We start from the raw sequence: 26,201 nt of genomic DNA, 5'->3' as shown, positions 1-26,201 counted from the left end.
GACTCCGCGGCACCTGCCACGCACCCTCGCTGCCTGCAAACTAGTGACAATGGACTCGTTTCCCTGCAGGCCGAGCCGCCCCAAGAAGATGCAGCGGAGCATCCGCAGCTTTCTTGACAGGCGAGTGGCTAGGCGCAAGATGGCGATTAAAGAAGCATTAAGAGCCATGTAGTAGTTACATGACAGTTGATGTTCCTCCCTTTCTTTTCGCCTGGCCGGCCATGAGGGCTTCTGGTGAAGGGGGCAGGTGTTTTGGGCGTTGGTCTCGGGGCCTGGTAACTATGCCTACAAGACGCGAGTTGTCTTGCCCACGGGCGTCCGTCTGAGAGTCGTTGGGAATTTGGCCAGAGCGTGCAGGCCTCCCAAAATCTGTATGAATGGGTGCTAAATATTACTGTTAACTGTCGGTGCATTGGAAGGGGCACCATGCAGTCTGTTTCTGGAGATATCGCCGGTGATAACGACATCAGTGGATTTAAAAACGTAACTTAAAAAAATAAATAAAAAAAAAACAAGCCCTCCCTGACATTAGATGTGATTAGCTCCTACACGTTAGGAAAATGTACGTAGATGTGCAAACTCTTGCATGCAGGCGAATAAACCTCTTGTAGGTTACAGTGGGCTTAGAACACATCTATTGCCATTGGTTGGCTTTTGTCACCCTCGTTTGCTCTCTTCTTATTCAGTGGTTTGCCTTCCTCCTCTTCCCTGGAGCATGTTCTCTCAACCATCACTTTGGCTGATTTGTTTCCTTTCAACTGCTCACATTTAGCAAACAACTTTTTTAGTTTACAGGCTGTTTGCTAAAGACATCATGGTACTTGAAAGCTGACCTAGGAATGCATGCATCCTTCTGCTTGCATTGGCTTTGTGGTTTCTAATTGGCATTTTCTTCCTTTCCATTTGCTTGCTTTATTTGTTTTAGGCCATCCAGCTTGAGTTTGTACCTTTCCTTATCCAAACCTTATTTACAGTATCCTTCCAAGTAAACAGGCCTGTAAATTTTGTTCTTATCTCATCACATTTATTTTGCATTCAAAGACTGAGGTCATATGGCGTGCGCTGTCTTCCGAGGGCGCTTGTTTGCTTTTTTTTTTTTCTCTTACTACAAAGTGAGATGATTAATGTGACATTCTTGCTGGATACTGGGGGTAGAAAATAGGTTTTTGTCTAGCACACAACAACATTTAAATGACCTGTGTAAGTGTTTTGGAATATATCAGTATTATGAACACAAATTAAGCAATTTTTGTTATTTCTGAAGTGTGCTCAAAACAATCACTTTAACCCAGTGGTTCCCAAACATTTTCGACCCACGGCTCCCTTGATCTATTGGCCACTGGCTGCGGCTCCCCATTATGTTACTTTTTGTTGGCGGGTGGGGGATGTAAGCCTGGCCTAGGGAGTACATCCATTTTTCTCCCTGAAAAGAATTGGGATGACGCCAATGAAGGTATTGTACTTCTATATATAACTGTAAAAAATAAAAATGTAACAGTTGTTTAATTACAGCATGCATAGGGTTTTTTAGTAAGGGGAAAATATTGGTTGACGGTAACCCTAGTAAAATGGGCAGGTCTCATTTTTATGTAGTTATAACATAACTGTTTAAATATTGTGAAATGTAGAATCCCTTTAGTTGTGTTTAACCACCAGAGGGCGCTCAAGGACAAAATTAAAAAAGAGCTGCTACAACTGAGTAGTTTTATTTTGTACGAACTGGCCCAAGGGCTATAAATAGCTCAGTGGTTCCCAAACTGTGTGCGGCGCCCCTGGCTAGTTTTTATGGCGCACCAGCGAGCCGCGGCGCACAGATTGGGAACCACTGCTTTAACCCCTTCGCTGCCAGGCCTTTTCCCCCTTAGGTGCCAAACCTTTTTTTGGCTGTTTGGGGCAGTTCGCACCTTGGCCCTCATAACTTTTTGTCCACATAAGCTACCCATGCCAAATTTGCGTCCTTTTTTCCCAACATCCTAGGGATTCTAGAGGTAAACAGACTTTCTGGGTTCCCCTGAAGGAGACCAAGCAATTATCCAAAATACAGCAATTTATTATTTTGAAATGGGAAAATAGGGCTGCAGAAGAAGGCTTGCGATTTCTTTCTTCCTGAAAATGGCATCAACTAAGGGTTTGCGGTGCTAAAATCACCATCTTCCCAGCTTTCAGGAACAGGCAGACTTGAATCAGAAAACCACATTTTTCAACACAATTTTGGCATTTTACTGGGACATACCCCATTTTTACTATTTTTTTGTGCTTTCAGCCTCCTTCCAGTTAGTGACAGAAATGGGTGTGAAACCAATGCTGGATCCCAGAAACCTAAACATTTCTGTAAAGTAGACAACATTCTGAATTCAGCAAGGGGTAATTTGTGTAGCTCCTACAAGGGTTTCCTACAGAAAATAACAACTGAAATAAAAAAAAATTGAAATTGAGGTGAAAAAAAACCAGCAATTATTCTCCACGTTTTACACTGTAACTTTTTCCTGCGATGTCAGATTTTTGAAAGCAATATGCCGTTAGGTCTGCTGGTCTCTTCTGGTTGTGGGGATATATAGGGCTTGTAGGTTCATCAAGAACCCTAGGTACCCAGAGCCAATAAATGAGCTGCACTTTACAATGGGTTTTCATTCTATTCCGTGTATACAGCAATTCATTTGCTGAAATATAAAGGGTTAAAAATAGATATCAAGAAAACCTTTGTATGTCCAAAATGGGCACACAATGAGGTGTTGATTTGCACATCTCTGAATTCCGAGGTGCCCATACTAATGTGAATTACAGGGAATTTCTCAAATAGACGTCTTTTTTACACACTGTCTTACATTTGGAAGGACAAAATGTGGAGGAAGACAAGGGGCAATAATACTTGTTTTGCTATTCTGTGTTCCCCCAAGTCTCCCAATAAAAATGGTACCTCACTTGTGTGGGTAGGCGTAGTGCCCACGAAAGGAAATGCCCCAAAACACTATCTGGACACATCAAAATTATCAAATACAAAACTACCTGTTTTTGCGGAGGGGCACCTGCGTTTTTGGTCCTGGAGCAGCCATACAGGGAAACCTACCAAACCCAGACATTTCTCAAAACTAGACACCCGAGGGAGTCCAGGGAGGTGTGTGTTTTGCGTGGATCCCCCAGTGTTTTTTTTTACCCAGAATCCACAGCAAAGCTCAAATTTAGCTAAAAAATCAAATTTTCCCACATTTCTGTGTGGGATCACCGCACAGGGACAAATTTCCTACCACCCAACGTTCCCATCAGTCTCCCAGTAAAAATGATACTTCACTTGTGTAGGTGGGCCAAGTGTCTGTCACAGGGAAGAGCCAAAAACATGTCAAAACTGAGGAGGAACCAAAGCTGGTCCAAAAGGGCAGTTGGAAATAAAACATTTTTAGGGTGACAAGTGGGGCAGACTTTTTATCAGTATAGATGAGACAATGCTGGGTGGTAGGAATTTTGTGGATTCCGGCAGATTTCGGAAGGTTCCATTGCAAAAATGGGGGAAAAATTTGTGATTTCCAGCAAAGTTGGAGGTTTGCAGGGCATTGTGGGTAAGAAAATGGTGCAGGGTGCATGTGAAACACATCACCCTGGATTCACCCAGGTGTTTAGTTTTCAGATGTGTCTAGGTCTTGTGGATTTTGCTACATCGCAGCGTCCCAAAGTCCAAAAAGTGCAGCCCTCACCTTTCCAAGTGGGACGATTTTGAGAGTTAGCCAAGCTCTTGTGGCCCAAATGTAAAACTAAAACCCAAAATAATCAAAGCCCTCTTGCTTGCCGTGGGATAAGATGTTTTAGTGTGTGGGGGAGAGCAGAAAGACTGTTAACCCCTTCAGTTGGGGTGGGGACATAACCAGGCCCGTACTGGTTGGTAGCCACCACCCCACTATTTTTTGTTTGAATTCCCTTGCATCTAGTAGACTCCCCCCCCCCCCCCCCCCCGGCCTGTGGATCGGGGGTAATTGCCCTATCTGCCCACTGGTGGGAAGAACGACTTAGGCCCCATTTATTTGGGGTGGGGGTATGGCCATACCCCCACCCTCCTATTTTGGAAAAAAAAATCTTCCCTGGTCTTTGGTGGCCTTTCTACCCCCCTTGGGGGCAGATGGGCCTTCCAAAAATAGGCCGAAGGGGGGCAGATATGACCAACAGTAATGTGCCCCCATGGGGAGCGACCCTTGTTCAAGGGGCTGTCCCCTCAAACAAAACACACACATCAATCCCTGGTGCCTAAGTGGTTTCTGCATAAGGGGGTCGCTCCTCATATATAAAAAAAGAAAGTAAACAAAAAAATATATATCCCTGGTGTCTAGGGGTTTCTGCCCCCCCCTTGGGACAGATCAGCCTGGGGCAGAAAATGCCTAAAAATATTTTGTCCCCCTGGGGAGCAGCCCTTGCCCAAGGGGCCACTCCCCTCGTTCAATAATATAGAAAAAACAAATTCCTTGGCGTCTAGTGGTTTCTGCCCCCCCTTGGGGGTAGATTGGCCTAATAAAAATAGGCCGATCTGCCCCCAAGGAGGGCCGAAATGGCCTAAAAGTAATTTTGCACCCCTGGGAGCGACCCTTGCCTAAGGGGTTGCTCCCCATATATACACAAATAAAATAAAGAAAAAAATATATCCCTGGTGTCTAGGGGGTTTCCTGGTGTCTAGGCGGTTAGGCCGATCTGCCCCTGGGGAAATAGAAATGGCCTAAAAATAATTTGGCCCCCTGGGGAGCGGCCCTTGCCCAAGGGTCCTCTCCCCTCATGTCAGTAACATACAACAAAAAAATCCCTGGTGTCTAGTGGGCATTTCTTGACGATCGGGCTCCGATCCGCGCTGGAAGCTCAGCTCAGGTGACATCATCAGACGCCAAGTGGGGGGCGGGGTTGGAAAGGGAAGCGATTTGAAGTAACGCAGAAGAAATCCACCTCGGAAACAGGTAAACGTCTTTATTAGCCGAGAACCTCAATCGTGGTGCTCTCTCTCCCAAGGTCAGCAAGCAACTGCCGAGAGGGAGAACGCCCCGACCAACATTCCACAATCACATTCTAATACAGGTTTGTCTCCAGGCCTACATTACAGGGAAACCTCGAGACGCATTACAACACATTTCGATCAGTTAATAATACATAAGTGAATAAATGAAGATAAAAGCACACAAAAATTAAAGTCAATTAAATCATTCAAAACAAAAGTATTGGGCCCCAAACAAGAAGAATAAAAAAAAAATAAGAAAAAGAGAAAAGTGATTATGACACAAAATCATTTAAAAATGCAGGTGGTCTCCTGAGTCGAGTAGACCTAGCACTAGTAGACCTTGCACTCACAAAACTAGAAGTTGGACTCATAGCATCAACACCCGGAACTGAAGTACCGTCACCACTACCACCACTTGCCTGATCCCTCACATCGCACAACTGTCTCCTGACACCAGCCTGCCCCACTTCATCATCTCTCAACATATATCCACTACAGCCATCACACACTCCATTCTTTACTTCATCCCATACATAAGCAAACTTAGCAACCCTCCTCAAATTCCAGCGTTGACCATTAGACAGCACAACATGCCACTTGTGGACCTCCTGATCTCTGAAAGGCCCTAAAAATGTGGACACACCTCTCTTTACTCTCCCCGATTTAACCTTCACCCAGTCACCTGGTTTAATTCTCAAGTCCTTTCACTCAATTTTGTCTCCACACACAGACTTGCCTGTAGAATCGCCATAGGAAACATCACACCCCATTACCAATTTCTCCATCCACAAGGGTTTCATCCTACTAATGGGTTTCCTGCCCCTCATGACCACAAACGGTATCTTTCCAGTACACAGGTGCTCTGTGGTACGATACGCCCAGACAAGTTCTGAAATTACACGCTCTACATCTAAATTGTTAATCTTAGCTAACTGTAACCCTCCTTTAATCATACGATTTGCTTGTTCCACAATACCATTCGCACAAGGATTGTACAGAGCAGTACGCGCATGTCTCATGCCACATTCTTGCCCCTTCCTGTCCCTGATAGAGGTCCAATAAAGACCAAACAAACACTATGCCATGGCTTGCCCGGATCATTTATACTTCCACCCTCTGACTGTGCCCCGACTTTCAAACGCTTTTTACTCTGTCTACACTCAGCACACCTCTCAACCCAATTTACTATATCGTTGTCCATGCCAGGCCACCAAAACTCCATCCTAAACCTTTTTTTTGTGAATGTTTGCCCCAAATGCCCTTCATGAGCAATGTCAAAAAAAAAATCCTTACACCCACTGGTGGGACAATCTTATCACCACGTAGAACCATTCTGCCGTTTACTTCTGAGAGCTCTTCCAATACTTTACCATAGGGCCGCACCAACACAGGAAGGGTGCTGTCTCTCCTTCCCCCTTTTCTAATAAGGTCTATAACATTCTTCAGCACATTATCGCCTTCCATTGCTGAATGCTACTCACTCTCACTCACAATGCCCCCACTCCAATGAGTAACCTCACACACAGATGCAACAGCACCTTCCTGTTCACTTTCCAGAATATTTTCCTCATCCACCAAATGCCAATCAAGGGCTAATCGTGACAGGCAATCAGCCTGTACATTTCTCCAACCTGGAATAAATTCAATTTTATAGTTGTATTCTTGAAAACGTGAAGCCAGTCTGGCTAATCTTGCAGATCCCTTGCCAGTTCCACTAGGCAACAGAATTTTCAAAAGAGGTTTGTGATTAGTGCGTAGAGTGATACTACAACCCCAAATGTACGTGCAAAAATATTCCACACCCCAAGCTGCAGCCAACGCCTCCCGATTGATGACCGCATAGTGTCTCTCAGTAGCCGTCAATGCCCGTGAAGCAAAAGCAATTGTCTTTTCAATGGAACCATGCATCTGAGATATGACAGCTCCTATACCCGTGGCACTTGCGTCTACCGTTATGATCACACTCTTCTTGGTATCGAACGGTGTTAAAATGTCAGCATTGCACACAGCCTCTTTGATTTGTTGAAAGGATCGTTGCTGTGCCACATCCCACACGAAACTCACTCCCTTGCGTAACAGTACCTTCAGGTTTTCCGTTTTGCTCGCAAAGTTCTTCACAAATTTGGAGTAGTATTCAATTAGACCCAGGAAGGATCTCAATTACTCTTTATCCTTAGGAGCAGGTGCAGACCTAATTACATCTAATAGGTCTTTCTTCGGCTTGACCCCATGTTCAGATAAAGAGTGACCTAGTTATTCAACTTCCTTCACGAGGAACTGACATTTTTCCTGCCGTAATGTCAGACCATTCTCTTACAATCGGTCTAACAGCATTTTCAATGTGATGTTATGATTTGCTATAGAATCGCCAAAAACAAGAATATCGTCTTGGAAGAATATAACATTCTCCAAACCCTTGAATATGTTGCTCATCATTCTCTGAAAAACGCTTGCAGCAGATGCTAACCCAAAGGGCATCCGAGTAAATTGAAATGTCCCTTCCATAGTGATGAAGGCTGTAAGGGCTTTGGATGCTGGATGGAGTTTTATCTGATGATAAGCATGTTTAAGATCCAACTTAGAGAACTACATCGCCCCTTTACACAACAAAACCAACTCGCTATTATTAGGCAAAGGAAAATTGTCAGTCACAATGTTTTGATTTCACCCCCTCAAGTCCATACAAAACCTTAACTTTCCATCCCTTTTTTGGGAGATAACAATGGGTGACAGCCATTCCTAGGCCTTCACCGGTTCAACGATTCCACTATCCAACATTTCGTTTAGAAGTACTTTGACCACTCGCCTGACCGACACTGGCACCTTCCTGACCTTATGTTGTACAGGGATGGCCCCATGCTTCAATTTGATCTCGTGTACGTAACCCTTCAGTACCCCCATTTCTTCTCTAAATACCTCCCTTGTTCCACGCAGGATATCTTCTAAAGAGACATCATTAATGACCATTACTTGACTTGGAGCACACGGATTAATAGTGATACGGAGATCAAACTGATGTTGCCAACCTAAAATGGGAGTGCCCGACTCGGCTACATAGACTTTGCCGATGACCTTCCTCCCCTTGAAAGCTATCTCTGTAAGCATATAACCAACTATATCAGTTTGTTCACCCTGATAGCCACCAGGGTTGATGTGTTTGGGCAACAATCTAGTCGAAGGCCACTTGAGAAGAAACAGATTTTTAGGGATGGTTGTGTATAAGGAACCAGAGACCACCATTAATTCTACAGGCATGTTCCTAATGATAAACTCAGCATTAGGTCTTTGCATTCTCCTTACACCCACCTCACCAGTGTCGGACTCGGACACACACAGAACTCTCTCAACTTTGTCGCTCATAAATGAGTTTTCTGCCTCATCGACAACCACAGCTACTTTCCCTTTGGCCGCTTCCTTTCCTTTGCAGACCCTAGCAAAGTGCCCCTTACGTCCACTTCGCCTACACTCCTTCCCAATGGCAAAGCAATTTTTAGAATCAGAAGAGTGATCTTTACTACCACACTTAGAACACATTTTATTGCCTGACGTACTGACACCAGAGAAACCTTTATTCAACCTACCCCAAGACGTTCTAGTAGTGACAGCAACATTACCCTCAATAGATGTTACTTCATCTGAATATTTGGCCTCCCTCCTTTCCATCTGTTTCACACATGACTCAGACTCTTCAACCACCTTTGCAATCTCTTATGGCGTCCTTCAATTTAGGATCTTTTGCTGCCCACAATCTTTCCTGAATTTTCCTACTTCTGCATTGTACGATGAGCTGGTCCCTAATTAATTCTTCAGTCATAGACCCAAATTTGCACTTAACCGATAGCTCCCTCAAGTGAGTAACAAATTCATCTACAGATTCACATTCCTTTTGCGACTGAGTGTAGAACTTAAATCTCCGCATGACTACATTTTCAGTTTTGGCAAACCTTAACTCCAACCTATGCCTTGCTTCCACATACACATCTTCTATGGGTTGCCCAGATTGATCACACGCTTTGGGTAAGTATTTAAATACACGATGACCTTCATTGCCCAAAAAACTAAGCAAAATGGCCTTTTTTCTATTGGAAGAAAATCCAGACCCATCCAAAGCTTCAAGGTAGTTATCAAATATTTCTATCCACTCCTCCCATTCTATTGGTAGGCATCCTGGGTGCATCAGAAACGGAGGAGGGGAATTGACCGCTGCAGCTGGATTATCCATAATGTCTTTGATGTTGAGGTCACACTGACATTTTTTTTATTTTTTTTTATTTTTTTATTATTATTATTATTATTTTTTCTATGCCAAGCCAGGTGTGCCTATCACCGCAGAAGGCACAATACAAGTTGGAAACAGTGGTGAACTTGGTAAATAAGGTGTGCCTATCACAGGCATGGTTTAAAGTCTAACATTGTTCAAAGATTTTCACCATCATTAGCACATAACATGCATATGAAGTAATGGGATTTTTCCCAAAGCTTGAAGATGGCCGCCAATGTTGCGCGATGCGTGCCCCGGTTGCTTAGCGACGTCACAACAACAGAGGAGATTCACTTAAGATGGCCGCCAAGGTGCGCAACATGCATTCCGTTTGCTTGCGACGACTTCAACATAAAGAGGATGCGCGTACTAGCATTCATACGCGAATGCCTCCTCGGCGCCGCAAGATGGCCACCAAAAACGTTGGAAGCTTGCGCACGGCGTGCCGAAGTTGCTAGGCAACCTGACCAGCGCGTATGCAAAACTGCTTGCGCTTCAGGAAATGACGCAGAAAGTCAATACCAGAAATACATACATGCAGTAAGTCCTCGCACAGCAGTAACAGGATACACCGACCGTGTGGAGCCTGCGGGTGCTATAAATTCAGTGGGTCCTAAGCATCCACGTTGAGTTGAAGACAATCGCCTCGGCTTGCTGACATAAACTTGTCGCCAAAAATGAAGTAAGGCAGAAGAAATCCATCTCGGAAACAGGTAAACGTCTTTATTAGCGAAGAACCTCAATCGTGGTGCTCTCTCTCCCAAGGTCAGCAAGCAACTGCTGAGAGGGAGAACACCCCAACCAACATTCCACAATCACATTCTAATACAGGTTTGTCTCGAGGCCTACATTACAGGAAACCTCGAGACGCATTACAACACAATTCCCCTTCCATCCCTGCAGTGGGGGCGCCGAGGGGCGGGAGCGCTAGCGCTCCCCCATGAGCCAGTCCAAGAACATAACGGTTACGTCCTTAGCACCTCAGCAACGCAGCCAAGGACGTACGTCCTTGGCTGCCAGCAGGTTAATATGGAGAAAAAATAATTATTCTAGATGATACAGTTTCCCCACATTTTTGTCTATACACTGTGTAGTTTTATTAATAAAACTATGTATGTGCAAATGTAATGGTCATTTCAATTGAAAATGTGTTGTCAGTAATGGTAGTGTGCTATCACACCGTGAATACTCCACTTCACTCTATTCTGCTCCACTCAACACCACTGCATTCTACTCTGCACCATTCCACGCCACTGCACTCTGCACCACTCCATTCTATGCCACTTCACTCTGCGTCTTTCTACCCTGTACCACGCTACTGTGCTCCAATGCACTCTTCACCACTCTACTCTACACCACTACATTCCTTGCTACTGCACTCTACACCACTCCAGTCTAGGCCACACAAATCTACTCTATACAACTACACTCAATAATACTGTACTCTACGCCAATACACTCTATGCCAGTGCACTTTACTGTGTAACACTCAACTTTATGCACCTGCACTCTGTGCCAATCTACAGTACACCACTTAAATCTATTTGACACCACTGCACTCTACACCAGTTTAATCATTCCACTCTACGCAGCTGCACTCTGCCCTGCACCACTCCACTCTATGCCATTGCACCCTGCACCACTCTACTCTTAACCACTGCACTCTACCCACCTGCACTCTATACCACTCTACTATACAGTACTGTACTGTACTTTGCATCACTGTATGTTACCCTGCATTACTCTACACCACTGTATTCTATGCCACTCGACTATTCTGACGCCGCCCTCTGCATCACTCAACTGTACGCCACTGCACTGTACTTCCTTCTGCATCTCTGAACTCTACAATGCACTACTCTAATCTACGTCACTGCAATCATTGTATGCCGCTGAGTTAAATGCCACCTCACTCAATTCCACTGCTCTGTACTCCGCAACACTCTATGCCAGTGCACTCTACACCAGGTTACTGTATACTATGCTATGCCAGTGTGTGTCACTCTACTTGACTCCACACTATGCCACTCCAGTACACAACACTTTCGACTCTACAACAGTCCACGCCACTCTCCTGTATCCCACTAACTTTTAGCTATGCTGAACCACAGACACACTAGTGTACAATATGTCTACAACACATTGGCGTAGCCAATAGCTGTTGCATAGGTGAGACCTGTTGGCTTTGCCGATGCTTGTTTCTTTCTCTTGCAGCACTCTCCGAAAGTGTATGTGTTTTGTTGAACTCACTCTTGTGTGCTGTGTCTCCATTAAATGCCCACTACCTACACCCAGGGGATGATAAAGAGCAGATTTTAGGGTTTGCTTTTGCTTAAATCATGTATTCCACATACTGTACACCCTCCAGCCACAGCCAGACCCTCAAATGTCTGTCTCCTTCCTTTCTTCCTTCTAACACCTCTTCACACTGACAACAACCTTTTCTGTAAGTCATGTTTTTCTTAATCTCTGTAATTGGATTTCTGGAAACTCCCACATCTCCCACATCTCTTTTCTCCTTTTTTGGAAAGCACCTGGAAACCCTCTCGGGTGATTAGTGTGCTATACAAATAAAAACATAAATTGAATGAGAGGCAATTTTAGGCGGGAGACGGACAAAATAAAACCATTTTTTGGCTTCATAAATCTTGAATCTGTCGCCTGAATCGGGTCTATCGGCATGTATGATAATGGCAAATATGAAAATTACAAGCCCCGAAGTCAATTTTTTTTGGCTTGGACTACGACTACTTAATGTCACACTCTGAGGACTTAGGGTTATGTGACAGTTGGCCTCAAAGGCCCCTTTCTTGCGCAATTGAGCCCCATGATAGGGGGCAAACAGAAACTGTTTGGTCTGCAAATTTTCAGCTAGGAACTTCGTTAGATAGCATTGCTCAACTTTTGTACGGCTGCATCGCGTGCAAGCACTGCTGCCTCAGGTTCAACACCCTCCCATTGCTGAGGGTTTGCTAATCGTTAACGCGTGGTCGGTCTGGCGAGAGAGGCCACTGCTACTCCTCAATGTGCGCCTCTCGGCTCCTGCATATTCACCAACACCTAAGACACTTAGAGGAGGTAAGTGGAACACCCAAGCAACCACATATACCACCTGCGACGAGGACAAGGCCTCTACTGCTTTTGGGAGGTTTTAGTGCTTGGATTCCGTGACTTGTTTAGGCTCTCCCTCCCGAGTATGCGCCTACAAGTCCCCAGCATGCAGATGCTGTTTCCTAAGAACAGGTCTGGCTTCGGTGGCACAGGACCAGTTGGCAGCTGTTTTGCAAACTTTAACAAATATGTAGCAAGGGGGAGACAGATCGGTAAATATTTGCAAATCTGCCACACACAATTCTGTGAATAAATAATTCTACAATACGTAGGTCACGGAATTCGCATATTTTTGCCGGCGTGTTGAACTCTTTTTTTTCAGTTCTAGACAACAATCCCAACAGACTTTTAAGAAGGCGCGTTTTCCTTTCATTCCTCTTAACATATTAACAGGTGGGGCTTTGCCTAAAGGCAGATTTGTTACTCGAATGTTGTGAGGGAAAGGCAGCCTCTTTGTGTCCCGAAATCTGCTGCTCCCAATGTTCGGTTAACATTTACCCTGCATCCTTACTTGTGAGAAGATTCAAGAGTGACTCTGGCCCACTTTTTATTTATATTACAGACAACCATAGAGTTAGAAGAGACACTGGCTAGGGACGGAATTCTGCAACTCGAATACATGAAGAGTCGGTGCATTTAAGTTTAAAAAGTTATATTTGAGGCAAAATAATAAACGTAAATTCTTTACGTTTTACGGTTGCGTAATGAAACGTACCGGATAAATTCGTGGTACAACCCTTTGGCCAAACCTGCTCTACGCTGCCATGTCGCAACGAGACTACTATGTTGATATGCTCACGCTTGAATAAAGCTAGGCCGCCATAAATGTTCACATAAAACCTCAACTAACCACTTTCTTCGCTTATCTGCATGCGAGTTTCGTTTGTGAACAAACATCCGCATTTATACATTTCTGATGAGGTCTTGGCTTGTGAGTGTACCCATACTTTTTTCACCCTTTTGTTTGGAGGGTGTCACTGTCCTAAAAAGCAACATGCCTAGATAGATTTAAACAGCGTCACTGCTTTCTTAAATTTGCATCGCCCTCCGAAAATATATTTTTGTTTATTCTGTAGTGACTCGTTTTTGCACCATTACTCACATCCGTTATTAGTGCGAAACATTGCCATCTAGCGGCTACGATGATTATTAGGTGGTGCCGAGTAGGAGCCTGTGAACAGGAAGTGAAACGCTGCTGAAAAGTGTGCCCGTTTATGTTTTTACACCACAGTCCTCTTTGCAAAAGGTAGGTCGTGGACTTCCGGAAGTCGTTCCTTCCTATGGGTCCACGTGGCTGACTTGTCCAGTTGCCTGTCAGACCCTTAAGGCAGACTGGAAAGTACAGAGGATTTAGTCCTGCAAGGTTTGTAGTAGAAATCCTAACATAGGACAGACGCCATTGGAGATACAGTAATCTGCACTCTGAGAAGCTCCTTTCATATTTTATGAAGCTACATTTTATATTTTCGCTGTTCAGAACCTCAGGCACACAAGACACTGCCGTGCTACCAGACTGGTTGTCCCCATTCTGTTAATTTACATAATGTCAACAAAGTTTCGTTGTGTGGTAAATGTATCCACCTAAAATAGTACAGTACTTTGTGTAATCCAGAATAGAAGTGTCCTGTTCTGGATTGATTTCTCTTCACAGCACTGACAAGCATAACATTCTGCATGAAAGACAACATCTGGCGTAAGGCTATTAACTTATCTTTATTAATTCCTCAGCTCTTATAAATGTCTCACTGATTTTGTAAATATATTTTTATTAGCATTGTAAGGTTCATAAACATAATTCCGTAGAAATGAGAGTGGTATGTACTTAGCAGCTTTAAGGTGTATAAGGACTGTATAGACCACCTCACTCGTACGGGCTACATGGCCTATTGATAAATGGAGCTACTTGCCACACGTCCTCTTCTCTCTGCTTTCCTCCATGTAGTTAGAGGGAAAACCAGTGCTTCCTGTCTCCTCCCAGGACATTCCTGGCATCTCACTTCTGTCTGGGCCAGCTAGACTGCTGACCTACTTATGTAACAATATGACAAGATGGTCTGTAGGTGAGGAACCAGTTGCTCCTGCTTTGTTGGAGAGGCTGAGATTTGTGGTGATTATTTCTACCCTCGACACAGAGCATTCATGAAACCTGGAACATATACATAAGCAAATTGCACTCCCCTTTGATAACATTAAATGCTGTTGGTGCAGGTTCGACAGTTAATCATACTGACTTGTATTTCTGTTTTAACACAGACGTGTGCTACTCCGTGACTGCTCCTTCATTGAGCACTAACGCCCTCCTTCTAAGCTGGGTCAAGTAATATCCTGGTAATACTGCTAAAGGGAAAACTAATCTTATCGTTTAACAGATGCGTGATTTGAGTGGGCTATTAAAATTATCGTATGACGGAATGAGGGTATAATATGTGCATACCTGTAAACTTGTTGATTCTACAGTGTTAGTGAAGTCAGATCTTTAAGTGGATGATCCAGGTGAAGTGATTAGAGAATTAAGTTTCCAAGGGTGCTGTACATTTTTGATGAGAGTAACCCCGTTGAAGTCCGTCTAAACATTTCCTTTATCAGGAAGGTGAATATAAGTTGAAAGACACACGTGTCATGGTTGTACCAGTCAGTAAAACTACATGTTTTCAATATGTTTTTACATGCAAATTCCTCTAGATGCACCTGGAGAAATTTTCATACACAGAAATTCCTGCTTGGAATCTAAAATCCTGTTCACACACCACTTGTGCTTGATATTAGATGTATTGCAAGACCATGCCTCCTTTAAATAGAATATCAAGAGTACATTTATGATAGTATTAGGTGGAGAGTGCACGATCTGTTTACATGCTTTTCCTTCAACTCTGTTGAATCTGAAGATGTTGAAAAAATATCACGTGTTTTGTGCTCTAGAGTGATCTTTGTGGTTTCAATACAGCGATTTTCATCTACTCAATGACTACAAGCAGATTCTGAGGAAAGTTAAACTCTCAACAAAGTTCTTCTACACTATCAAATGGAAGAGTCTTTAAGTACCTGGCATGGCTGCAACACGGACGGAAGAGGACACTTTGCTGTCATAGTTCCTCAGTGTCAAAATCTCAAAATGTTCCTTCATAAATATATTTTTAAACAATCCCATTCATAAACATTTCTCGGAGGATCTATAAAAGTAATGTCCACTTTACAGAATGCCTACACCTTCATGTGAATTTAATATGGGTAGATTGGTAAATATCCAGAGCTAGTGAACAAACTTGTTCTTAGGGTCTTGGCCTGAAATGTGACATTTCTGATATTAATAATATCTAATAGGAGTTTAAGCAAGATACATGCTTTCAACTGGTCATGTACAGTTTTTAATAGAGACCAGGCGGTACTGCGTACATACCCCCACTTTACTGATAACAATGGTCTCAGAATTCCACTTAATTGGTTCTTTTAGTTCACTGATATTCTTTCGAAACTGGTAAACTCTGGCAGGGGAGCAAGCTCTGCATTCTTTTGACGTGAACAGAACTTTCAGGTATTCCTTACAGTAACACAGGAATTTAAGACAGTTGCAGCATCCGATAGTGTTTGTTCCCACATCAGTCTGGCAAACTCGGACACCAAAAAATATATGTACAAGTGGATCGTTCTTATTGTTTGCTCCATTGTGCGATTAGAAAACCAGCAGGACTGTCTACTTCATTCTGAGAGAACACTTGTATAAAGGCAGGGCAGTATTGATGGTAGTGTTTTGTAAAACACTCCTGCACTGATGGCAATGGTACTAGTACACTAAGAGGCAAGTCATGGCTCATGTGTCCCCTGTATGTGGGCTAGATTCTTTGTATACATGGAGCAAGAGTTTAGTCTACTTAATAAAACAAAATAGTATTTTTTGTACAGCAGAGATGCTGAGCTCACACAAAGCTGCTCTTATAGGTGAGAATGAAGAAAAAGGCGACTCTTAAACTGAAATACTTGCCTAGGATCACACAGTTTGAGACCCGTTTACGAGTCAAGTACATGACAGTTTGGTTGACCTGCAGGTCTAGTAACATGTTTATGATTTTTCAAGGCCTGAACTAGTGTGGATGTATGGTAGTATCTGGTAGTATTGCGATTTTATTTTATGGGTGGTAGGCACTTTAATAGGATGAGTCGATCTCCTCCTATACATTTGTTTTTTAACTTTAGACATTTCATTTCAGTGATTCTGTGGTGCCAGAGCATGACAATGTAGCAGGGGCTATCATCTCAAGGTGTTCCTTTTTTGGCTTCGTATCTTTGTAGCATTTTTCAGAGAAGTCACTGTTTTTACTGAGATAGACTGGAGAATGAGGGTCTGACAGAAGGGTGGATGTTTTCTGTTTCTTATTAACAAGGCTAGACATTTTTTTTCATATTGGGGGCTTGAATTAGAGTTGACAGCTTGTTTTTTTATAAAGCATGTTATCAGGTTGTTTCTATCCATTATGCTATCCACGTGGTTGTTGAATTACAATAAAACATCAGGCTGAGTTTGTTTTAGCCCCATGAACTTCAGTGTTTTGTAACTTCACCAAATCAAATAATAAGAATAGCGATAAGAACTGGAAGGAATTTATGACTTTGCAGCTAGTGCGAGATCACGAGGGAATGCTGACCGACCATACTGAATACTATTCCCCAAGCTGTGTGCGGGGTTCTCTTTACAAAGTAGAGTGAACTTGCTTGGGACAGCCAGGGGTAATCCACTATTTCATGTGTGTATACGAGGGAGTTAATCCTAAGGTGTTTAAATTAACTTTACACAGTCTTCCACTGTAATAGTGGATGGCGCTAGTGCCTCAAAGCCAAGGTTAAACATCTGCGCTTGTCAAAAGGGATATTGGAAAATCCGACCGAATTGGCTGAATACTGAGATACATTGGCAAGGCATTCATATGACATTAAGGAAATGTAGAGGAGAGCAAAACTAATTTTATGAGTTCAGTCTGGAAGCACACGCACTAGCCTACGTGTTGGATCAATGATTTTAAAGTTATTCCTCTTATTTTGTGATCACGGTATAAAGACAACCTCAGTTGCTTCTCTGTTTTTGCTCTGCAGTGTAAAACTATGTCTGCTTCATCTGACAGCCCACTGACCACCCATGTACTGAACACTGCATCAGGCACTCCTGCAAAAGGTCTTCGATTGCAGCTGTCCCTGTTGGATAACCCAACGCAGAGATGGGTTGAACTTACTACCAGGTATGCAGTCTATTGTTCCTTATGTTGGGAGGAGCATTTGCACTAATCCACTTTATAATGGAATGCATTTTAAGCAGATTCTTGGTTTTCCTCTGTAACCTGTGCATATTTTATTTTCACTCACTCAATTGGAAGCTGCCGGCCTGTTTGCTGACCCTGGTATCCAGACTTCAAGAAATCCACGTGACAAGCCAGGGGTGGGGAAAGGAGAGTGACCTAACACGTTACATGTGCTGTGGACTCGTTTTCAAATTAATCTGGTTAGAAGGATCCCTAGTAGGCAAATCAAAGTTAAAGTATCACGGTTTTACATTTGGTAGTGTCTGCATAAGATTAAGGGGGTCATTCCGACGGGCCGCGAATGACGGAAGCACCGCCAACAGGCTGGCGGTGCTTCCTTGTCCATTCTGACCGCGGCGGTAAAGCCGCAGTCAGAAAACCGGGGCCGGCGGTTTCCAGCCGGTTTACCCCCGGCTGGGCGAATCCGCCATGGGGGCGCTGCAAGCAGCGCCGCCATGGGGATTCTGACCCCCTTACCGCCAGCCTGTTTCTGGCGGTTGTCACCGCCAGGAAGAGGCTGGCGGTAACGGGTGTCTGACGCCCCTGCACTGCCCATGCCAGTGGCATGGGCAGTGCAGGGGCCCCCTAACAGGGCCCCATGAAGCTTTTCACTGTCTGCTTAGCAGACAGTGAAAAGCGCGACGGGTGCAACTGCACCCGTCGCACGCCCGCAACACCGCCGGCTCCATTCGGAGCCAGCTTCTGTGTTGCAGGCCTCCTTCCCGCTGGGCCGGCAGGCGCTACCTTGGGTAGCGCCCGCCGGCCCAGCGGGAAGGTCAGAATGCCGGCAGCGGTCTTTTGACCGCGGAGCGGCCAAATGGCGGTTCCCGCCAGGCGGGCAGCAACCGCTGCCCGCCGGGGTCAGAATGACCCCCTAAATGTTTTCTCTCAGGAAGTAGCAGAGGGTACATTGATGCATTAAATTAAATACCAATACAGATAGATGAATAAAGAAAGTAAAGCCCACATCGAATGAATAAAAAAGAAACCATTAGAAAGTAACTGCAAAACCTTTGAATCTGTAAGCCCCATCATTGAGTGCTGTTGTTTTTTGGGGGTTTGAGAAGCTGCAAGTATTGCTGTATGGTTTAACAGGCCAGGAAGATTTTAAATGAAACATTTTGCATGAAGATATTAAATACTGAGGCCAAATCAGGAGATAAAACCTAGTGACATATATATATGCCTTTCTGTTGGGATTTACGTGATTTCTGAAAATTGTGGTTAAAAATCCCACACGAATTGTTACAGCATTGTTTTGTACATTTTAACATTCAGGCACTGTTTTCAGCCTGGTAAAAAGAAAGCGGTAGAGATGTGAATATTCCTCTTAGAGAAAGGCAGGGCTGCATCAGTCAGAGGCGTGCAAATTCACTGAGGGTTGGTTTAGAAGCAATGAGCTATTAAGTATCAGTTATATTACCTCTGCACTGTATAAAACACAAAGTCCTTTGCACAGCATTAGCTCTGCCATGGAGTAAGCCCCAAGTTTGTTGTCAGTGCGTGATGTCTATTTGGGAAGGCTTTACAATTTCAAGTGTACAAAGCTGAGGGAGGTATGCTTGCCTCACTCCTCATTGATGACCATTCATCAGTATGCAGGAAAGGCACAAAAGGTTATGGACTTTAGAGTAGATAGATGGAATTTCCTACAGTGTGCAGTTTGGGTGTTCATGATGTTATAAATACACATGTCTTAAAGGCGACTAAGACATATTACTTTGTTATTGGACAAGGATTAGAAATGCATTGGCAGCCTTTGGGGAAAGTGTTCTTGAAAAGCAGATATTTCAAGTTAGTTCTTTCAGTCACTTAGTAGATTGGGCGATGCCCCATGGTGCATCACCACATCTTTATTAGGTCTTCCCTGAGATTGCACATGTGCTGTTGCTTGCAAGACATTTTGTAAGCTTGCAGCTCACCCATTGCTTACCATTGATTGGCTTCATCATCACTCTCATTTCTTTGCTTCTTTCTGATCAGCGCATCCTGGATTCACTTGCTCTTTGTTTATTTGTTCCCTCCCTTGGACCGTGGCCAAAGCACTTGTGTCCTTCCACTGCTCGTGCTTTCAGGCCGACTTTTGTCTTTTAGGTAAAGCATTCTAAAAAAGTGCATGTGTCTGCTTACCTTCTTCCTCGTATGCTTCTGTCACCCTTCTGGGTTCTCTCTTACCCGTGTGCTTTTTCTCCCCCCTTCGAGTTGTTACTTGCCTCCACCCGGGGGTCTGTTGTTGCTTGCCCCCACCCTCCCTTCACGTTGTTGCTTGCCTCTACCCACTGTCTGTGTTGCTACTTGCTCCCCTCCTGCTCTCTGTTATTACTTGACCCCACACCCACCCTCCTGTCCTGCTCTGTGCTGTTGCTTCCCCCTCGCATCCCTCTCCCTGTTGCTGCTTGTCCCCTCCCACTCTCCAGTTTGTCTCAATGTTCTTGCTTGTCCTCTCCTACTCTCCCGTCCCCCTCATTGATGCTGCTTGTTCCCCCAGCACCTCTGTGATGTACGTGTCGCCTTGTACAACATGGCTAAAAGACATTGACAAAGCTAATAGTTCTCATAAGCGAGACGTATTGGCTATGCCAATGCTCACTTTTTTGCTTTATTCCCAGCAGTATATTCTGGACTGTCACAGTTGGAGAGACTAATTACCTTTCGAAGCTTGGCTTTATTCATACAGTGCTAATCTTTCAGCCGTCCCTTGTTGTTGACCACTCTTGAGTGTTTTTTCTCCATTTACTGTCTTCTTAACAGAGGGACACATGACAGAAATATGTTCATGTAAGAGATGTAGTACAGGTTTGGTCTGGAAGTTTGCTCTGACCAAAAGTTAGCAAACTATATCCACGTCTGGGGATGCGGTTGCAGCATTGCTGTCTGGTACAACAGGTCAAGATTGAGGCTAAGTCAGAAGTTAGAACAGAGGGGTGTGTGACAGCTGGCTTTCAATCAGTGCAAGTAAGACAGTACAGATGATAGGTTTAAGGGCAGATATGAGACAACTATGCAAGTCTCATAACACAGGAAGCCCGGTAAAATTCAGATTTTACTCTGATACTTATAGTTAAGCCTAAGGGGATATTCTTTCACAGGAAGAACAAGCTAAGCACTTAACGAAGGTGTGTAGTTTCTTTATCCACCACTGACCATAAATAAAACATTTATTCCTGAACAGAATGGAGCTAATTTTGCAGGACAAATAGTGGGATCTAGGCTTGATTATTGTGGGACAATTTTAGTAGCAGTCTCTAAAAAGGTACTTGGGAGGCTGGCTTGCATTGCTTGAGCATATCGGTGCTACATTGCGGTAAGGTGCATGAAATTTCTAGCTTTAGTAACAGTTCCCAAAGTATTTCATCTTAAAGGTTTGAGCCATATGAAGTGGAACTAAAGCCTTATGTCCCAGGAAGTATTTTGTGGTCCTTGCCAGGGCTTGTAAAATCCACTGTACCACTCGCATTGGCTTGGCGAGTCATATTTGATCAGGTCGAGCTATTTTTAATACTTACTGGTTGACACTAAACAGGTGTTCTGTTCAGTTGGAAAGTGGAGGGGCAATAAAAGATGCTTTTAAATCTTGTTCTTATGTCACATTTGCTCTGTGTTCGCAGACGGGTCAAAAGTCAGTTTTTCTTACAATTAATTTTCCTTCTGACTGCAGAGTTCCAGGACTTTGTAAGATGAACTGTGCGACCTGCTGCTTAGAATGTAAAATAAAACGATATAGGGTGTCAGGGTTTTCCTAACACAGAACATTTAAATGACTAAGTCACCTGTACAAACATTTCAAAATATATTTCAGAGGGTGTGAAAGTCATTTTTTATATTTCTGTGTGATGAAAAAATATTTTAATAGGATGAAAACAAATCAGAATACTTTACATGTTGATATGCAAAGGATATGTTTTCTGAAACCCAATTTTCACAGATTGTTAATATACTATATAGTTTTATCATTACAGCTGCAAGTTAGTGGAGAGGTTTTTAGACATTTCTTGGAAAGTTACTGTGTGTAGATGACAATATGTTACCACATCATGTTTTAGTAATATATTTATTAAAATTGAGTGTTTAAACAAACTGAGAAACACTCCTGCCCTGATGGTAATGTTGTTAGTAAACTAAAAGAAGTCCTGGGTTATGTGGGCTAGACCTCATGGGTATGTGGGCTAGATTCTTTTGATGCATGCAGCAAACTTTAGTTACTTAATCAAACAAAAGAGGTTTTTTTGAACTGCAGAAACGCTGAGCTAACATATTTGAAGGTGCATTCATATGTGAGAATTAAGAAAAAGCCGACTCTGTAAACTATTTGGCTAAGATCACACAATTTGAGAGCCGTTTACGGGTCAAGTACATTACAGTTAGGCTGAGTAGATTATTTAAGTTATTCGACCTGCAGGTCTAGTAACATTTTTATGATTTTTCGAGCCCTGCTTGCATAATGGCTGTTTCAGTCACCCAAAGATTAGGAAAATTGCTGAGCGGAATAATTCCCCAGATTATAGATTAGATGGTGGAATGAGTTCCTACAAGAATTGAGTATGTGTTCAAAGGCAGGCTTAAAATTCTTTCTAATTGTATGTCTAATGGCCCTATACTGGCATCTTCTGGTCATCTCATTGGTCTTCATGCCTCCTGGATACTTCTGGGTTTAAAGTGCCTTTTAAATTCCTATGATAATAACCTGTAGCAGGATTTGCGTTTCTGCAAGGTTTTACCTGCTGAATGTAGAGATTTGAGTAAACATGAGTCATAAAATGTTACTTCATTGTTGCGTATATTTTAGTAGCAAAACACTAAAATATCATCAAGAGAGAAGAATTGTTACGTATAGTTGGTCGCTTAATATACATGCCAATTGATGACAAACACCCCTCTTACCTACGTACACCACATTTGTTTCATATTTCCTTAAACCCTTACCCCTCACTTATAAAGAAGGGAGGGAGGCAGAGGGAAGGGGAATTAGGAGGTAAATTAGAAAAAAATAATCACCTAGCTTTGAACACAACACATACTCTGGTTTCTCGTCAAACGGAATAACTCTTTCAATTTTTACTTAGCTTTGAAAACCCTTGCAGTGTAAACATGCCTCACTTGATCAGGGGTGTGGAATTTATTAAAATATCTACTTGTCCAGGGGACCGGTTGCTTCTCAAATCTACTTGTCCTGTAAAATGATCTACTTGTCCCTTTGGTGCCATGTAGTGTGGCGCCAAATTATGGCAGCAATCTCATTATGTAAGAGCTCTGATAATAACCTCTCTGATTATGCCAGGGCTACTACCATAGTAGGGCTTGAATACTTGCAGTTTCTATCCCTACTGTAGCAATTTCCTTATTTTGCCACCTTTCTGCAGATCTGCATACTGGGGCGGGAGGAAGCAGTAAGCAATAGTTCCAGGGCTGGAATGCCTTTGAGTCTGCAAACCTACTAGCCTGCATGTTTTAAAGATTTTCACCAGCTTCTCTCTAATATTTTCCCATAATAAGAAAGGTTGGACATTTACTCCTGACAATGGCAGAATTAGAACTTCTTCCAGGGTTGGGAAGAAAGTGGCTGGAGAGAAAATGAACTTGCAAATGCTCAATAGATTTTCACATGAGCAAATCTACACATGCGTATTTACCCATGCTAAAATACAGTTCACAAATATTTTATAGGGGTACGACATATACCATGGGTGCACTTTTGTGACTTTCTTTAAGAATCTGGGGCCACATGTAGGTAGGTTCAGATTTGCGACCCGCAAATTGCGAGTCAGAGCGAGTCGCAATTTGCGAGTCGCAAATCCGAATGTAGGATGGTGTCCCTGACACCATCTGTGATTCGCAAGGGCTTCGCAAATGCCCACCTCATGAATAATCATGAGGTGGGTTGCAATTTGCGACCCCCTTGCGAATGGCGGCCCTCACAGGGATGGTGGCCTGCTGGAGACAGCAGACCACCATGTCTGTGACTGCTTTTCAATAAAGCAGTTTTTTTTTTTTGTAATGCAGCCGTTTTCCTTAAAGGAAAATGAGAAGCATTACAAAAACGAAAAATTAAACGTTTTCGTTTCTTTTTTTCAGAGCAGGCAGTGGTCCGTATGACCACTGCCTGCTCTGAAATGTTTTTTACAGTGACATTCACAATGGGGAAGGTGTCCCATGGGGACCCCTTCCCTTTTGCAAAAGTGTTAGTACCCATTTGAAATGGGTGCAAACTGCGATTGGTTTGCGCCCACGTTCGCAGAACAATCCTACATTGCACTGCGAGTCGCAATTAGGAAGGGAACACCCCTTCCTAATTGCGAGTCGCAAACCCGTTTTGCGATTCGGTAACCAGGTTACTGAATCGTAAAACTGGGTTTGTGCATCGCAATGTGCTTTTTGCACGTCGCACACAGCGAAAGTCGCTGTTTGCGACATGCAAAAAGCTACCTACATGTGGGTCTTGGTCCCTAATTAGGTCTGGTGTTAACAAAGACATTTTGTTTTTATTAAACTTCTATTTCTCTTTCTTTCGGCTGGCTTTACTGTGAGTGATTGCATTCTGCTCTTCCACAAGGAGTAGTTTTGTTCAGTGTCAGGAACTACAGTGGCAATCAGTGACGTAACGAAACTGGAGGGTGCCCCTTTGCAAAGAACATGGAGCAGCCCCCTATCCAGACTCACTCAGGGCAGGTGCTGTGCTGAAGGGGCCCCCTGGAGGGCGGCTGCGGGGCCTTTGTTATGCCACTGGTGGCAACATGTGCTTTTAGAGTTCAAAAACGTTTTGGTTTTTTTTTTGCCAGTGTTTGTTACAATGTTGAGGGCCTGGTAGCTCCTACAACAATAAAGTGTTACAAAAGCCATGTCAAAACAAGACACGCATTGATGAAACTAAAAGACTTATAAAAATATGTCAGATCAGTTGGCTTTGTCAGTGTTTGTTTATTTTCATGCTTCCCATAATCGTGTTGAAAATGGTTACACTGATTTTCCATTAGAAATATTTTTAGGAAATACTAGCATGCATCAAAACATTTTACTAAATGACACCTCATTTGCATCTAATCAGAGAGCATTCTGGGAGCATTATACTTAGCCTCATAGCCTAAATTTTTCAAACATGTGTATGCACGTTTTTGTTTTTTTTTGTACTGGAACCAACGTCAGTAGTGAAGTGTGACCTTAAAACATTTATTTACAGCACTCACCCTAATAATGAAGGTTTTCAAATAATGAACCATAAATATAAGTTCGAACAGCATTATCTTTTGGAAACACATTACCTCAACTGCACTCTCTGTAAACAGGCAGCCAAAGGGTTTGTGCTGCAGAGTGTTGGGCCTACTTGTCCCAAGGACAAAGTAAACATAAAAACTTGTTGCCCTTGACCCCAAACAAGATGTCCCGGGCGTCGGGCGATAGGAATTGACGGAACCACTCACAACAGGAAGTGTGCAGAATTTGTGTCCCCCTTTTCAGTTTATTATCATTCCATCCAATTAGTTCTAATTCATTGATTTATCTATTTCAGAGTATCTGTAGAGGATTAGTGCATATAGATATGCTATCCCTCTCAAAGGGAGACCACCCAGAGAGCCATTGCAAGCATTTCTAAGTAGACACCAGTTGAAAGAGTTCTGATGGCAGGTCAGCTTCTTGAGTGCGACCCACCAGCTGTGGAGATTGGTCTCAGAGTACCTATGTGGTAAACATCCTGTCCATTCAACTCATACATTCTGAATCAAGAATGACTCTCATTACACATGACATCTATATGCAGCATTGGAGAAATGATGTGCTATATGAGCGAAATAACAGGAACGAATCCTTTCAAAGCATACACATTGATCTTATTGGCTATTGTAAGGAAATGCCTCCTTGGCATGGTTACCCCCTGACTTTTTGCCTTTGCTGATGCCAAGTTGTGATTTGAAAGTGTGCTGAGGCCTGCTAACCAGGCCCCAGCACCAGTGTTCTTTCCCTAACCTGTACCTTTGTTTCCACAATTGCCACACCCTGGCATCCAGGTAAGTCCCTTGTAACTGGTACCCCTGGTACCAAGGGCCCTGATGCCAGGGAAGGTCTCTAAGGGCTGCAGCATGTCTTATGCCACCCTGGAGACCCCTCACTCAGCACAGACACACTGCTTGCCAGCTTGTGTGTGCTGGTGGGGAGAAAATGACTAAGTCGACATGGCACTCCCCTCAGGGTGTCATGCCAACCTCACACTGCCTATGGCATAGATAAGTCACCCCTCTAGCAGGCCTTACAACCCTAAGGCAGGGTGCACTATACCATAGGTGAGGGCATAGGTGCATGAGCCCTATGCCCCTACAGTGTCTAAGCAAAACCTTAGACATTGTAAGTGCAAGGTAGCCATAAGAGTATATGGTCTGGGAGTCTGTCATACATGAACTCCACAGCACCATAATGGCTACACTGAAAACTGGGAAGTTTGGTATCAAACTTCTCAGCACAATAAATGCACACTGATGCCAGTGTACATTTTATTGTGAAATACACCCCAGAAGGCATCTTAGAGACGCCCCCTGAAAACATACCTGACTTCCAGTGTGCGCTGACTAGTTTTGCCAGCCTGCCA

General features: G+C 43.5%; 1 protein-coding gene across 1 annotated transcript in view; it reads left to right on the top strand.

Moving 5' to 3' along the window:
- LOC138267920 (cadherin-1-like) overlaps nt 1-26,201 on the top strand; it is a 165,113-nt gene that overhangs the window by 68,673 nt on the left and 70,239 nt on the right. Inside the window, exon 6 of the mRNA XM_069217189.1 lies at nt 17,424-17,566. Within this exon, the coding sequence (XP_069073290.1) occupies nt 17,424-17,566 (143 nt within the window). The remainder of the gene's footprint in view (nt 1-17,423; nt 17,567-26,201) is intronic.

The sequence above is a fragment of the Pleurodeles waltl genome, chromosome 12, assembly GCF_031143425.1.
Source record: "Pleurodeles waltl isolate 20211129_DDA chromosome 12, aPleWal1.hap1.20221129, whole genome shotgun sequence".
Lineage (NCBI taxonomy): Eukaryota > Metazoa > Chordata > Amphibia > Caudata > Salamandridae > Pleurodeles > Pleurodeles waltl.
Note: the sequence above shows the minus strand (reverse complement) of the source record. Positions and strands in the feature narration are given on the sequence as shown.